The following is a 15,666-nucleotide window of genomic DNA, read 5'->3' as shown; positions in this document are numbered from 1 at the left end:
ACCTTTATCATCGCACCAGCACCAGTAGTTCTGGGCGATGTTTTCCCCGCGGATTGGAAAGTCAAATTCGAACGCTACCCTTCAATCTGACCAAAACAATCGCTAGACAAGCGTTTAATTTCAATGTTACCCGCTGGTCAGATTAGCTCAGACAGCTTTAGAAAGGTGGGAAAACCCAAGCCAACTGCGATATGTTGCGATTATCAAGCGGCTGACTTTTGTATGAAATTTGGTAGCTGAATAATGCATCATCCGTAGCTGTCTAGACAGCGGTAGTCAATAGTAGAATTTTAATCCCGACGGGAGATCAGTAGTAAATTTCCTCTCCACCCCAAAAAAGGGAGGTTGAGAAGATATTCGACTGAGCAATGATTTGCCTGTTAAGAAAGTCTCTCTGCGGTCAGATCGCTAGATGCGCAGTACTTACATAATGCACACCCTGTCATTCAGGTAGGTTTGCGACGTAAAAGCATATTTAACATGCACAGGAATGCATTTTTTTTTATGAAAATATGTTGCAGTCAACATTTTACCTTGAACCGCAGATAGAAGACATCGCATATCTACACGTTGCATCCCTCGTCCGTATTGAATACGATACAAACTCTACGTGGCTAATTGCTAATGAATGAAGCTGACACAGTACACCAGGAACGAAAGCTACACTTACAGAACCGGAACTCAAAATGCTTGAGTGACAACATTAAAAAAAAAAATACTCCGGACCAGTTCGGAAGCGTGCCATGGGATGGACCGTCTTACTGGTGTGAGCCGAGTGTGCCTCACTGTATCGAACGCAACATTGTAAGTTGCACCGTGTGGACGTGCGGCATCCTGCAGCAAACGAGTGTGTAATTGGACCGCTCTGCCAAGCGAGACGTACTTGTAACATTGCGCACCATTGCCCATCCACCCCCCGTGTATAGAATAGACCGTAGACATTTAATCCAATCAACGTGACCGGGTGCCACACCAGGTCCCAGATCGTACGGAATTACTGGTTGATTCTTCCAGCACGGACTCGGCCACCGGTGGATGTGTTTACATTGATCAAGACATGCAGTGTCAAAGCTATTAATTGTGCGTGCGTGGATCGGATCCGCATGCGGATGTAATGGAGACGCTCGGTACTCCACGACCGACCGAGTTCCGTACCTGGTTTACGCCCATCCATCGTCTTGGGTGATACGCACGGTTATTCATTCATTTCGCCTGTGTCTGCGCTGCAGATGCGCCACACAGTGGGAGCTACTTGCTGTCAACGGACGCGATTGAGATTGGCTTTGCCGCTCATACGCTAATAGGGCACGAAATTATACCAAATAACCGGCCCGCTGTCCGGGGGTGGAAAGGGCCACGGGCAGGGATGCGCTGTTCGGTTGCGTACGTCCCGCAAGATGAAGCGACTGGAAAGGCCTAGGTCGTTAGATACAAATCGTGCAAACGCTAGAGATGGCGATGGTGTAATGTGCGTCTGGCCGTACCCATGGGCAACGGGGCAGACGCGACAATCGCGACCAGATGCCGATGTCCTATGATGACGACCGTGCTGCACGACGGGTGGAATGGGAGGGACGCTTGGTGGGCCTTTGCGGCGTGCGGGTGATAACTATGCAAATCGAGCGGCCAATTTCTATTAGTTCACTTCTCTAGTAGGCAGTGTCAGTGAACTTGTTGAACCGGGGCGAGTTCATTGCTATCAACTTATTTTGACGGACGATTTTATTTGCCGTTTTGTGGTGTCTGTATCCGTTTGGGAAGCCGAAAACTGATACCGTACCGTTTCGTTTCGGTTCTAGGATAAGCTTTAAAATTGTAACGAACTTGAAATGTTTTTTTTAAATGGCAAAAAGATAAAATGGAAATTATTTTTTCTTAATTTTACTCCAATTCATGCCCTATATACAATTCGGGGAAGCATCAAATATGAGAAATTATATAAAATTGTTCAAAATTGACGTAAAAAAAAAGTATAACCGTCAGTTCCTTTCGGTGAAAAATATACAATTTTTTTAAAACTTAATTATCCAAACTTTTACTGCTTGCTAAAAATCTGTTAATAATTTCCAGCTCAGCGCTCTGTTTGCGCTAGCAGCACATTTGTCAGCCGTGAAACGATGTTTAATAGAAAAATATGCGCGGTCACTGCCACTTGGAACGCACGGCACAACCAATTAGATCTGTTATGCTATGTCGCCGTGCCCATAACGTGTCGCGCTATTGTCGGCTAGGTCAGGCAAACATCATAACATCATCATCCTCCGTAGAAACGCGGCTAGACGAAGACGAAGACAGCGACGATTTGGTTGCAGTTTGGGGCAGAAGCATGGTGGAGCTGTGGCTGACGTGTGAAACTTCAATCACCAGACCACAGGCGAGTGACAAATGCCGTTGTCTAGCGTCAGGGAACGCAGACAAAACCCCGCAGACGCTGGCAAATCAAATTGGTGCTGGTGGTCGCTGCGGTTCTGGGTTCCCTCGCGTTTCCCGCAGCCCCGATCCACCAACCGGGCCGGCCGGGCCGAAGCCTTGGGTAACCTTGAAAAGGAGTGGGACCGAGTGCTGGAGCTGTGGATCAGCAGCAGTCTTGCGGTACCGCGATCTGTCCTACGCAACGAGACAGCGTTCGAGACGGATCTAGCCGGTCTAGGTATGCTAGACTAAGCCCGGTGGCCGCAGTGTGTCGCGCAGACGCAAATAATAGACCTAGACGATCGCCGCAGACAGGCAGAGAGTCAGTAAATCTTGTCTATTTTACTATTAGCCGGTGGCCGGGTGGCTGGCTCGGGGTCATATTTTGACGGCAAACGATCCGGCGGCTCCGAGACCGAGAATGTCGTACGGAGGTGGGAGAAACTGAACGCGTCCAGCACGCATGTTTTGCCGGAAGGAATGGTGTGGTAATCGTGGAGAAATTGTTTGCCCAATGTGGGGTGCGTATCGCTCGAGACCGATCGCACTGGATCCAACCGTTTTCTTATGCTTGCGATACCCATTCCTTTTGCGCGATGATTAAACAAATCAGCGTGTGAGCTGAGGCGTGTTTTGGACATCCTTCCCGGGGCCGGGAGTTTTGATTTGCGGACATTGAGAAAATTGTGCGTATCGCGGACCTTCCCAATTTCGGTAGGGTTTTTGGTGCGTTAAGTGCGCCTTCCGGTTGTGCGTTGGCCATCGTACTCATGCGTTGCGTGCGTGCCAACACCAGCGATCGGTAACGGTCAATTGAAATAGTGCCTGCCACTGCCAGGACGCTAGACGAAAAACATTGTAATCCAACTAATCGGCGGCAGTAGAGCCGCCTGGGTGTACCGCAATTGGTTGCGACTAATGATGAAATATTTGCTGTTTCCTGTTTGGGTTGGTGCGCAAAGTTTCGGTGCGCCCACCGGCGCTGGCCGGGCTGGGCATGTGTTCGCGAATGTCTTATCATTCGCTCCTAGACGGTGCCGCACAATCAGGGTGGGAATGTCGCACCACATGCGCCCACAGCGGTGGCTGCTGCGTCTAGGAGCAAGTGATCCACGGCCGGCAACCCGGAACGGAACGGGTGTAAGAAGTCGCTAAATATTTTACAGTCGAATTAGGTTTGCAAACGCGGCTCGGGACGTTCTCACGGGATGGCAGATGCGCTCATACATATGCCGGGACGGGGCTGGTGTCGTCGGCTCGGCCATGTTTATTGCAGCTCGGAATATATTTCTGACCGAAGACGGCACAGTGACTCTTCCGTCTGGGTCGTCTGGAACGGTGTCACGTGTCGCAAATCGCTTCAGCCCAGAGAACGAGGCCGACGGTTTACTACATCCGATTGTTTATTTTCCCGCAATTCCGAAGGAAAAACATGACTCCAATGCATTACTATTAGGAGAGCGTGCAGCGTCGTTGTTCTCGATGTACGTTAAATTTCAAATTTCGGCAACACAAATATTGGTTACTCCGAACGATTGGTTGGTCGTTGACGCCTCCGCATACAACGAAACCGTCCACGCCCCCATTGGTGGTTGTCATATTTTCTTCGCTTCTTTACAGTAGACATCATGAATGTGAGACTGCTATGAACCGGTCTTTAATTAGACCTAAGGGCTAAAATTTGCAAATTATAATCAAATTATTATTTTTTGTTAATGTTGAGTATTTTTCCGATCTAAATTATATTTTGTTGCAATATTTGTTCAATGTGCATGAAAAAACTTTAAATTTTATCCTTTTACTAAGCTTTAAGCTTAAACAAATGTCATTTCAAAATGACGTTTAATTAATATATATATTTCAGTGGGTACAATCCCACCATTTTCCATTTTTTATGATATTTTAAAGAATAGTATAGCAATATCTTGATTTCACATCGAATATAGATGACAGAGTTTATTATTTTTTTAAACAAATTACAAGCTGTACGAAGCAGATTAAAATCTGGAAAAATTATTTAAAGTGATTTTATTTTAAGTTGTTGGATTTAAATTGGATTTGGATTAAAAAATATGTATCAATATCCATTTTAAAAAACTACAAATTTTATTTAAAATTTAATTGAGTAATTAAAAATTTAAACAAATTTATTTATAAAGAAATATTCAGGGGTTGGTTCGTATCAAACTTGAATTAGGTTTGAGAAGCGTTTCACTATTCAGAAACGAAGTATTATAACTTTAATGTCTGATTAAAAATGTTCACATAATAAAAGCTGTAAGGATAAATTGTGGAAAGCCATTCCATGCCGGAATCTGGAAGGAAATGAAAAATACTCAGCCGGTTCTTAAGCCAAGAAGAGATATTTTAATTTTTCAATGTTCAACTAAATTGTACAAGTGGGTCCCTAGGATGTTATTATAACCGTGGCAATTTAATATTAAGACCCATTAATTTAAATAAGTTAATTCAATCGTCAAAGTACCATTGAAACATTTTTTTTAAATTTTATTAACAAATTTAACCCAATTAAATACAGGTAATATTGCGAGGAAAATTTATCGATGCTTATGCACATCATTTCGGGCGCTCATCCCAGCTGCACCAACTGTCATTTGCATCACTGTGCAACTAGTTCGAAAATCGTTTTCTCTCCTCCTACCACGCGCGTACAGTTTTTCATCGTTCGCGATGGAGCATATTCTTCATTCCGTCCCGGTTGCACCAACTGTCCCAGCGGCTTCATCTCGCTCTCCTTCGCCGTGTAACCAGCTCGGGACAAGCCGCCCGGTAACCAGGCACGTTCCTGCTTGCTCTCGCGCAATTTTCCCATGCCACCGTTTCGATCGCACGCTCTGCCCCACCGACGACGGAGGAAAGGTGGTTTTCCGTGCGCTTTGCCGAGATTTCTTTTCCCTTAAGAATGTGTTTTGTTTTGTTTTTTTTTTCTTTCGCTGTCGCTGTTCGTTCCAACGTTGCATCCGCAACATTTGCATATACGCTTCATTCCATTTTTCTGTACGCGGTGCTGCGATTACTTGCCTTAATTCAGCGAACCACACATATATCCACAGACGCAGACGGTGGGCCTCGCGTTCTCGCTCGCCTGTTCGGCAAACGTTCGGCTCGGCGAGCCTTCACTCGCCGCTCCCGGCGTTCGGTCCCTGGGTCTCGTCCGCTCGGATCGGCTCGAGCGAGCGCGACCGTGCCGTATAAATAAAATACCTCCTTTGGCAGGAATCATTTGATCTTGACGAGCGCAAGTGTCCAGTTCAACGCGATAGAGCACACAACACCGGACAAAAAACTCCAAGAGCAGAGTCTTGCAAGGAAAACGGGCCCTGTTTTGTCTGTTCGTTTTTGTACCGGTCCAAACTTTGCTACGAAGTAAAATTGAGTCTTGAAAAATTAAAAATCTGTGAAAATTGTGGAGAAAATAGTGTACGCGCACGGGCAGTGTAACGTTCGCACCGATCGCAAATGATCTTCCCTCGATCACTCGATCGTACATTGGCAGGCGATAGAACCATCAAAAACGACGGCTAATCTTAGCGGGCCGTGTGCCTAGTGAAGACGGAAGAAAAAATAGCCACAGAACACTTGAAAGTACATTCGTTAGCGTGTGTGAACAGCGGTCCGCTACGATGAAGACGGTCGTACCCTTAGGTTTGCTGTTGCTGCTCGGTTTGCTGGTGGCCCAACCGGCCGACGGCGCACCCTTCAACCTGCGCGACCCGGCGGACGAAGGCATCGCCGTGCCGGAATCGAAAGTCGTCGATCTGGAAAATCTGACGGAAAGCGAACGGGAGTTCTTCCGCGAGACCGTCAACATAACCGCGGTAAAGATACAGCAGCAGGCGCTGCGGGAACGGCAGAACATGAACCGTACCAGCGGCCCGATGGCCATCACCCAGAGCACCATCGACCGGAACGTTCCCGACCGGGTGAAAACGAGAAAAGAGTGAGTATTAGCACCTCCCTATCCCCTCCCTCCACCCATTTGCTGGTTGAACTGTCGGTTGCATGCCACGAGCCGATCGTTTGGAGTGAAAATTAATTGCAGCGTCCGTTCGGCCGCGATCGGTACGCCCAAAAATTGCAATAGTTCCCGAGAACGTCCACGGCAGTGTGGGGGAAATGTGGGGAAATAACTTCTACTATTAATAGGCCGACACGTTTTTCCCGTCCCTACGTGCACGGCTTGTAATAATTCCTGTCACCTTTTATTTCACGCTGCCACCGCCCGCCTGCCGGCAACCGCGCTTGCCGGCGTGGCGTGTCAATGGGACAGGCTGGTGTGAGAAAAAACTGCACCGACACCATCCAACTGGGCGGAATCGCGGGTTCACGAGGTGTGTGTGTGTGTTTTTGTGCTTCTTCCTTTTGGGTTGGGGCTCGGTTTTTCAATAACCGATTCCCGTGCAAGCGGTTGCGTGCGTGTGTTGGCCCCTTATGCCCCGGTCCGCGTATCGGGCCGCTGCGTCGCATTGGAGATAAATCGTTGCAAGGAAGCAAGGAAGTGACACTTTGGGACACCATCGGTTGATGAATTTCCCGTTGGCGGTACGGTGCACTCGTGGCGATCGGTTGCGTTTTCCGTTGATTTATGAGGTGGCGGACACGGGTGGTGACAGAAACGCTTGCGGCGCGATTGCATTCTCACCGTCATATTTGTGTTGTGAGCTAATCCATCAAGCGAGAAATGTAGCGTAGTTTTGTTAGATTTTTTTTTTGCTTAAGCAACGAAAAATTTGTGTGAAAGATGCACAAACTGGCACGGCGAAGAAGTGTTTCCATTCGGAAGATCAATTCGTCGCCGTATCGCTTTTGCCGTATGGAGCAGCAAAATAGTTCCCAGATGTTTCCACACTGTCACACTGTAAATGGCTTGCCAAAGGGATGGTTATTTGCACAGGGAACGAATTCCACGCGTGTCCAAGTGTTTGAACATTCCAACACCGGCAACGCGCTGGTGCAAACACGTATCGCGCACCAACCATTAAGATTTTCTCACCGCTTCGGTCGAGGTTCGAGGCGCAGCGAACAAGCCCCGTCAATCGTGTCGTACGCGGTTGGTTTGAAAGCAACCAGGCGACCCCTCCGTCAATCACCGACGTCAGGATCGGGGTACCATCATCATCATCATCGTCCCCGCTTGTAATGATTCCACCGCGCACATTCCCCACGACGAGCCGGCCGCACGGATGGTGACGGCTGTACGCACGCCCCTATTTAACACAGCTGAATTCACAGCTGATGCGGGGGCCGCAAATATTCTTAGAAACTACACGGAAACTGTTTCTCACGGCAACAGATTTTAGTGCAAGGCAGCGGGAGAGAGCAGAAGGGAATGGAAGGGAAAGGGGTGGGGGTTGTGCAATATTCCACCGGCACCAGTGGAGCAAAGTGGTGAAAGTTTGTTGAAACGAACCCCGAAACGTTACGCGGGGATGTATCAGAGACAGTTTCCAAGAAGCAGCGACATGCGTGTTTAAGTAGCATCGCCATCCGCCCATCGTCGGCACCAGACTGAATGGCGCACGTGGCCATCGGCGAGCCGAAGTGGTTGCGGGATGTGATAAATTACACCTTACACGCATGTACGCACCCAACACCGACGCCCACACAGCTCGCTGCGGCGAGGATGTCCAATCGGCATTCCACTACGACACACTCGAGCGGGGCCAGAACGCGGTCGCCGGACGACACCGTGTCTGGCGGGGTGGTTTGGATCCCTCCCGCCATTGACGTCGTTTGGTTCGAGTGGTCGGGCAATTTGTGCGGCGTGCATAGGTCGCGGATGTATCGGTGCATCCCATCCACATGCAACACCCATCCGAGGTATGGTGAGTTCGATTCCGCGTCCGGTGCGGTTCCCATCAAGAGGCCGCTGTTTCCAGCACACTTGGCAACCGGTCAAGTACTGGTGCTGACCCATAAAAAGTTCATTGGTGCCATTGGATCATTAGCATTCTACCGAAACCCCCCCGTTTGGGAGATTTGCAGCTAGGAGCTGGGGAAAATTTTCTTCACGTGATAATAGTTGAGGTTAGGTTTCCTTTTCTCCCCTTCTTATCACGATCGCTGTACGCTAGGTGCATGAGAGTCGCTCTAATGAGATTGAAGGAACTCTCTGTTTCACTTGCCTTGCTGTTCTGCTGGTGGGAAACATCGCACTGTCCCACCCATCGAGAACGTACCACGTCCCGACACCGGGTGATGTGCACAGCGCATTCTCACCATGCACAGTCTGCTGCATTCCACCCGTCTGGTATGTGATTTCGTCCAGCAACTGGGGAACTCCACTTGCATGCGACTTGCCCCTTATAACGACCCCGACCTTGGGGGGGAGGGGGGGTCGCACGCAATACTCGCGGCGAGCTATGTCTAGTGCCGTGACTCTAATGAAGAATGCGAGTGACATGTCGAGTGTCTGAAATCAGTGTCGAACTGCCTCCATAATACCTCCCAGCCTCCCGCCTTCACTGTCGGCAGACGACATTCCGCAAGCAGTCTGCTTGTTGATTGCTCTCATGAATGCCGCCCCGTTCCAACACCGCGACCCTTTGGCCGGACGATCTTGCATAATAGGCCGCATAAAGCGCAGACATAATCGGGCGGACATCGGGCTGATGTAGACATCCCGGGTGGGGGACAGAGAACCGTCCACGGCTGATGACTCAATGTGCCGCTTTACACCGCACACTAAGCAGATGCGTTGCAGTGCATGCGTAAGTGGTAGTGCAATTGTTCCCTGTTCTTTTTGTTGCTGTTGGCTATGTAAAGTGCATTCGAAACGGCGGATGGTTGGCTTGCAAGCTGGGGAGTAAATGGGAGATTTAGCTCCAAGACCAAGCAGGACACCTTCCCCCCCCCCCATCTAGCTTCTAACTGTGGCTTGTCGTGGCCGCAGCGTGCTTCAGACGATCCCAACCCCATGTGCTGTCGGTTGGCCTTGCGACTCGTCTCCTATTCATGGCAGATGTTGACAAAATATTTTCTTCCCCTCGTTTTGGGGCGGAAGGTGGAGTATGAAAATATGCCGCCGTCTGGAACGGAACGACGCATTTTCAAGGTTACGCCATACCTCTTGTCTGGGATGGGGAAACATTCCAAAACACACGGCGAATAGCAGACAAATCTGGGTCTTCTCCATGTGGTATGCAAAAGTATGAAGCAGATGCGACCGTTTACTGACGGCATGCTGCTGGTGGAATGCATTTGTTCAAGATGTCTTGGTAGTACGCACAATATATTAACCACTTCCAGCGATGGTATGGAAATTGATTAAGCTTAACGGTCCATGTGACATTAATAAAAACACTAAGAACACTCGGACGGGTTGAGTTGCAATAGTGCGCGCCGACCTACGTTCGCCGGTAGCCCAGTTTGGACCGGAATAAACACCGAGCTGAATAGCAGCCCCGTAGCCACAACAGCACAGGCACAGGCCTGCAAAAAGCAGGAGCAGGCAAAAAAAAGCATCTAGAGAGCGAACAAAAAAAGTACACACTATCCGTCTAGACAGCCGGCAGACAGACAGGCAGGCCCGGTTATGCACGTATGCAAGGCCCTTTGCCCGTTCCTGTGCCTCTTTCAAACTTTCAAGCACGAACGGTGGCGAACAAGGGCGGCAGTGGAACGGCAGGTCCATTTCGCGGAGTCTATCTTACGGGCCTACGGAATGTGTACGCGAATGCACTTCTACTAGCACACCCCCCCACCCCGTGGGGGGACTGTGGCAACACTTTTGTTCGCACCGTATTATAAAGGGCACTGACGGTGCCATAATTTAATATGAACACACGGTTTGCAGCACGTTGATTGGCGTCTTCAGCGCAGGGCTGCCGGTGTGTCCATGCGCGTTCTTCATCACGGTCAGCATCCGGCAGCACTGCCACAATGTTGCCGGTCGGGTGAGGGTGTGCGAGCAACTTTGTGTGCAACTAGCGCTGTTGCAAAGGTGGTGGGAGTAAGCATAAGAGGTGGACGGAACGATAGTTTGGTGTGCGATAGTTTGCCTCGCGCTTGCCGCACTCGTCTGCCGCGTTACGAGACGTCTTCATCATTCAGCACGGTCGTCGGCATCGGGCGTGTTCTGCTTTCGGGCAGGTCTGGTCCCCGTGCCAGCGGAATGCATCACGGACGCGTTGGCAGATTGTCGCGCGTGTTTTTCTCGCGCCGCGGATACGGCGGGGTTTCGAGTGGGTACGGTATCCGGTGGGGTGTTCTTGATGCTCGGGGGCAGGACGGTATGGGGGGGGGGGGGGGGGGGCGGGGCTAGCCGTCTAGCCACTGTCTGCCGAGCCGCAACAGTAACGGCGCAGGCATTGCAATGGCACGACGACAAGCAATTATAATAATAAATCTGCAAACGTTTTCACAAACGTGCATGAATGGCGGTGCGGTCCGGTCGATTGGGAGGGGAAAGAGGGGGTGCGGGGGGGGGGGGAGGTATATGGTGCGTAGGCAGGGCGACGAAAGGGCACAGAGTTATGTTCGCTGTGGTCGATTTATGTCGAACGAACAGAGGACGGCAAATATGTTGTGACATATCAATAGACCTAGACGGAGACAATTGATTTGTCCGAGCTGTCCAAGCAATTTTTTAACAGACATTTTGTGCTATTTTGTTCCTAACATTTCCCACATCGCACAGATACGCAGAGCATATAATCGGAAACATCAAGCACAACATCGAGAGCAACCTGATGCGGAACGATACCGTGTCCCATCTGGCCGCCACGCACGAGATGGCCTTTTCCGCCGTCTGCGAGATGCCCAAAAACACCAACTCCAGCCAATGGAACGAAGACAACACCTGGAATCTGTTTTTCCGTCTGCCTCACAATAAGCAGTATAATTCTGTCAGCTCGGCTGTTCTAAGGTATTGTACCGTGACTCTTTTTTTTTGGTTTGTTACTGTTGAAGGTTGCTGCTGCATCTCTACCGACACTGTATGTGGAATGTTTCGTTTTCCCACCTTCCTCCCAGATTGTACATGAACGGCATCAACTCGACCGGTGCACGCAACCAAAGGGAGTCGGGCAATTGCAAGAACCCCTCGGAGCAGATGATTCGCATAACGGTTTCGGTGTACTTCCGCAAGAATAGGAGAGGTAGGTCGTAGGAAAGAAGTGTCCGATGTATCTTTGGAGAAGAGTCGCTCTATGAATCTTTAGTCGGAAGAGTCATTCAAATCGGGAGTTGATTCGCAAAATATTCAGGAATTCCCAAAGATAATGAGTCCTCAAAGATCCTTGAATTGCTGATAAGTGAAGATTTCATGTCAAGTACTGCTAGAACTTGAGGGCAACGTAAAGACAAAGTTTGTTTTACTAGCAAATATTTTAGTTTATTGTCCATAGATTGAGTTGCCCGATTGGAGTTCATGAATCTTCGAGGATTCATCAATCATTGAGGATTCAGATACTTCAAAATGGAGTCTCAAAGTCATTCAATCCGCTAAGAGAATCATTTAGAATCGTAAATAAGAATTAGATTCGCTCAAAACTAGCCGCAAGACATCAACGAAGTGGCGAGCTGTGTCTGACATACATAATTCTTACATAGACAATGGACCGCCGGAACGGAAGAAGCGCATCTGTAGCTGCACCACGATCACCCAATCGTACCGGGGTTGGATTACGTTGGACACGCTGCTGGCGGTGAAGCTGTGGGACAAACCCAACCGCAACCTGGGCATTGCGATCGACGTCGAGGATCAGGAGGATCGACCGCTGCGGGCGGCCGATTTCTTCCAGCCGGCCGATTGCTCGGAGGCAAGTAAAACCAACGGTAAGTGTGGCTTGGCTTGGCTTTCGCTTGAGGTATTACCATATCGACACGCACACACACGGTTCGTGCGAAAGGGGTTCGGAAAGTGTTCAAGCGAGGGGTTGTGTACAGCTGAGCGCCAGCGCCACCGAGTCGAATTCCTCTTCCGATAGGTCGCAACACCCAGCACGGCACCAGCAGTGCACGTTCGGTGTCCGGTGCAAGGGCACTCGAAACAACAAGCCTTCCTCTTCTTAAACTCCCCCCCCTCTTCCTCCCCCATATATACCCCCCCCCCCCCCCCCCCCTGTGCCATCCATCTTCACCTCAACATGAAAGCATGCTGAAAGTAACGCAACATTGGCACATTCCTGAGGTGCATTATTCCCACGTTTGTTTACGCGTAGCCGCCATAGCCGGGGCGCACAATTAAACGCCCGCCCCGGTTGACGGACCACGCCATGCGTTGTCTGTGGGGTGTAGAATAACGGCTTACGCAGGCAGGAACACTACCCACCGCTAAGGTGGTGCTGCGTAAACCGTCTTCGGTCCACAACGGAGCAGTCAGGTTGGTAGGCCCGGTTGACCATTCATTCATGAAAAGCGGCACAAGCTGTTTGAATTTGAGCCAAACCGGGCGACTGTTGGCCCGGCAACATCCATGCGCGCGTGAAGCAGGAGCAGTGCGGTTCGAAACGTTACGCTTAGGTGTGTCGTTTCGGGTGATTGTGTGTGGGGTGGGGGGTGGGGAGGGAAGTAGTATTTCGACTATTCTGGGTCCCTTCTGCCCTTGGGTCACCGGGGTTTTTTTTTCTGTTGGCGCACTCGGCGGTTGAAATCGATGCGACACTGTACCGATGACGGTGAATTTCTGCAGACTGTACGTCTGTGCGCTCGGTTGTCGATGTGTGGCGTGTGCCCATCCGACCGCAATTAGCTTTCGCTCTGCTGTGTGGGCAGTTTTGGTCCTTGCCAATGGCACTGTCCTTATTGGCGAAGGCCACCATTTTTTGTTTTTCCTCCAATCAGCAATTCCAACCGACTGTTCGGTATTGATTGTTTGGTGTAAAGAAATTGTTTTCAATCCAACGGGCCCTTTTGTTTTTGTCTATCAAAACTATCTAAAATGTGTGGCTTAAAAAAAAAAGAGGATATCTCAAGACGTAAACGATAAATGCAACAAATTCCTTGGTATGTATTGCACCGGAGACGACAAATCGTACATCAACAACAACCTGCTCGAATGCATTGTATCGCGCTATGGAAAAGCAATGTTGCTGTTTGTGGCTTTCGCAAAATTATTGTTATATTGTGCAGTGTGGTTTAAGAACGGTTTTTGCTTGTATCGTTGGTAACACCTTTAAACATGCGTCCGTTGTTTATCTGTTTACTATTTGTGTTTCCCTTTGTTTGTTTTTTGTTTTTCTTTTGCTGTGTACTGCAAACAAAATAATTATCCCCGGTACTTGCATGTCTTGTTTGCTGTGGCAAGCTTAATTAAAAACCTTTGTTCACATTAGAGATGTGCACGCTGAGCAAGAGTGAGTGAGTGATTTGAAACCTTCGAGAGAGTGAATGAATATAAATCAGCACGAAGAGTTTTTATGACTCCTTTAACCACTCTTTTGCGTTTATACTCACTCTTACTCTCTGTGCCGACTAGAAACTCACTCATGAGTGAGTAAAACTGTTTTATCACTCTTTGGATTATAATCACTCTGTAAGAGTGAGTAAAAGAGTATTATCACTCTTTGGATTATAATCACTCTGTAAGAGTGAGTAAAAGAGTATTAATACTCTTTGGGTTATAAAATAGTGAAAATAGTGAAAATAAAATAGTGTTAGTGATAAAACACGTTTTCTCACTCATCCTCGGTGCTTACAATCCCAAAAGAGTGATGATACTCTTCTACTCACTCTTACAGAGTGATTATAATCCAAAGAGTGATAAAACAGTTTTACTCACTCTTACAGAGTGATTATAATCCAAAGAGTGATAAAACAGTTTTACTCACTCCTGAGTGAGTTTCTAGTCGGCACTGAGAGTAAGAGTGAGTATAAACGCAAAAGAGTGGTAAAAACATAAATGCAGTGTAATATTTTTTAATGAATCTCAAAAGAGTGAGTAAAGGTTTCGAATCTTTAAACCCACTCTTTGACTCCGATTCAAATCTTTGAAAAGAGCGATTATTCTCATCTCTAGTTCACATACATTGTACGATCGTACGGTCTTCGTGTGAACCATATTCGATGAGCTTGGATGGACGATTGTTTTGCTGTTTGATTTTATCGAGCTTACGTTTTCGGAATGTGCTGTTTGCGTGTGTAGTTTTTACATGATGTTTGTCATTGAATTGTGCAAATCTTTAAACTTTACCGTACTTATTTTACCCTTGTTTTTCCCCCACCCCACTTTCCCGGCTACAGCTTCAGCCGTATTTCCATGGAGCTTTTTCGGAAGTCCACTCGCACGGACCGTTAATGAAATGGACGATGTGCCACAGTAAGTAGCAAGCAATTTCCGCTTGACTCTACCGATCAAAATGTGCTCTAAAAACAACACCCAATTTTTGCTTGCAGCTACCCGCGAATAGACATTGTTTTCCAGAGGAATATGCATCACAACCATCGTCTGTACCGCCCCAAGTACCACTACGGGTACGGTGTGCGTTCCACCACCGGCAGCAACACCGGCAATTCGTACGAGCATGAGGACGTGGACCATCAAACCGGGGCCGGCGTCGCGACCAGCAGCCACCACAGTTATAAGCGTCCGCACCATATGCACCATATATTCCGCAAGCTACATACCCACACGCAACCGGTGGTGATCGGCCGGGCACAGATGAAGCGTCGCCATCTGAACCACCACACCGTTGCCATCAATGACGAATGCGAGGAGAACCAATCGATCTCCTCGTCCGCAATGCTCGATTCGACCGCGACGCTATCCGACGAGGATCGGAACTTATGATTCGGTCGCGTTGCATAGATCGCTGTCGCTATTGTTCGGTCGACGCGTCACACTAGTAGCGTGCGACCCGGAACGGTAATGTATCCGCTAGCCGCTTAATCATCCTTCCGTCACGGAGCTTCTAGCTGTGGCTGATTTATAGAGGGGTAGACATTCGGCGTACGGTCGCTTCCGGGGGCGCCGTCGTAACATGCGCTTCCTGTTTTGAGTTCCTTTTAATTATTCCTCGTTCCTTAGTGTTTGATTTCATGCTAGAACTGTCCGGCAAGGGTGTCGGTTGAGCACAGGCGGGTCAATCCCAATCTCGCACACGCTGCTGCAGGGTGCGACCTGTGCTCCTAAGCACTGTACTTAAGTCGATTGATGGCCGGTGAAAGCTGTTAATCGGCTCGCGTTATGAGTAAATGTTATCCCCCATTTAACAAAAAAAAACACACACACATGTTAGTGAGAGCGCACTTAGATGGGATGGAAGGACGAATCGTTAAACAGATGCGCTTAGT

At 48.8% G+C, this 15,666-nt stretch overlaps 1 protein-coding gene across 1 annotated transcript; it reads left to right on the top strand.

The window, feature by feature from the left end:
• Positions 1 to 6,056: 6,056 nt before the first annotated feature.
• Positions 6,057 to 15,163, top strand: LOC128714415 (protein anachronism). Its single transcript, XM_053809290.1, has 6 exons — positions 6,057 to 6,373; positions 11,072 to 11,299; positions 11,407 to 11,531; positions 11,986 to 12,210; positions 14,617 to 14,692; positions 14,770 to 15,163. Exons 1-6 carry the CDS (start codon positions 6,057 to 6,059, stop codon positions 15,161 to 15,163), a joined length of 1,365 nt encoding a protein of 454 aa, XP_053665265.1.
• The last annotated feature ends 503 nt before the right edge of the window (positions 15,164 to 15,666 follow it).

The sequence above is a fragment of the Anopheles marshallii genome, chromosome 3 (genome assembly GCF_943734725.1).
Source record: "Anopheles marshallii chromosome 3, idAnoMarsDA_429_01, whole genome shotgun sequence".
Taxonomy (NCBI): domain Eukaryota; kingdom Metazoa; phylum Arthropoda; class Insecta; order Diptera; family Culicidae; genus Anopheles; species Anopheles marshallii.
Note: the sequence above shows the minus strand (reverse complement) of the source record. Positions and strands in the feature narration are given on the sequence as shown.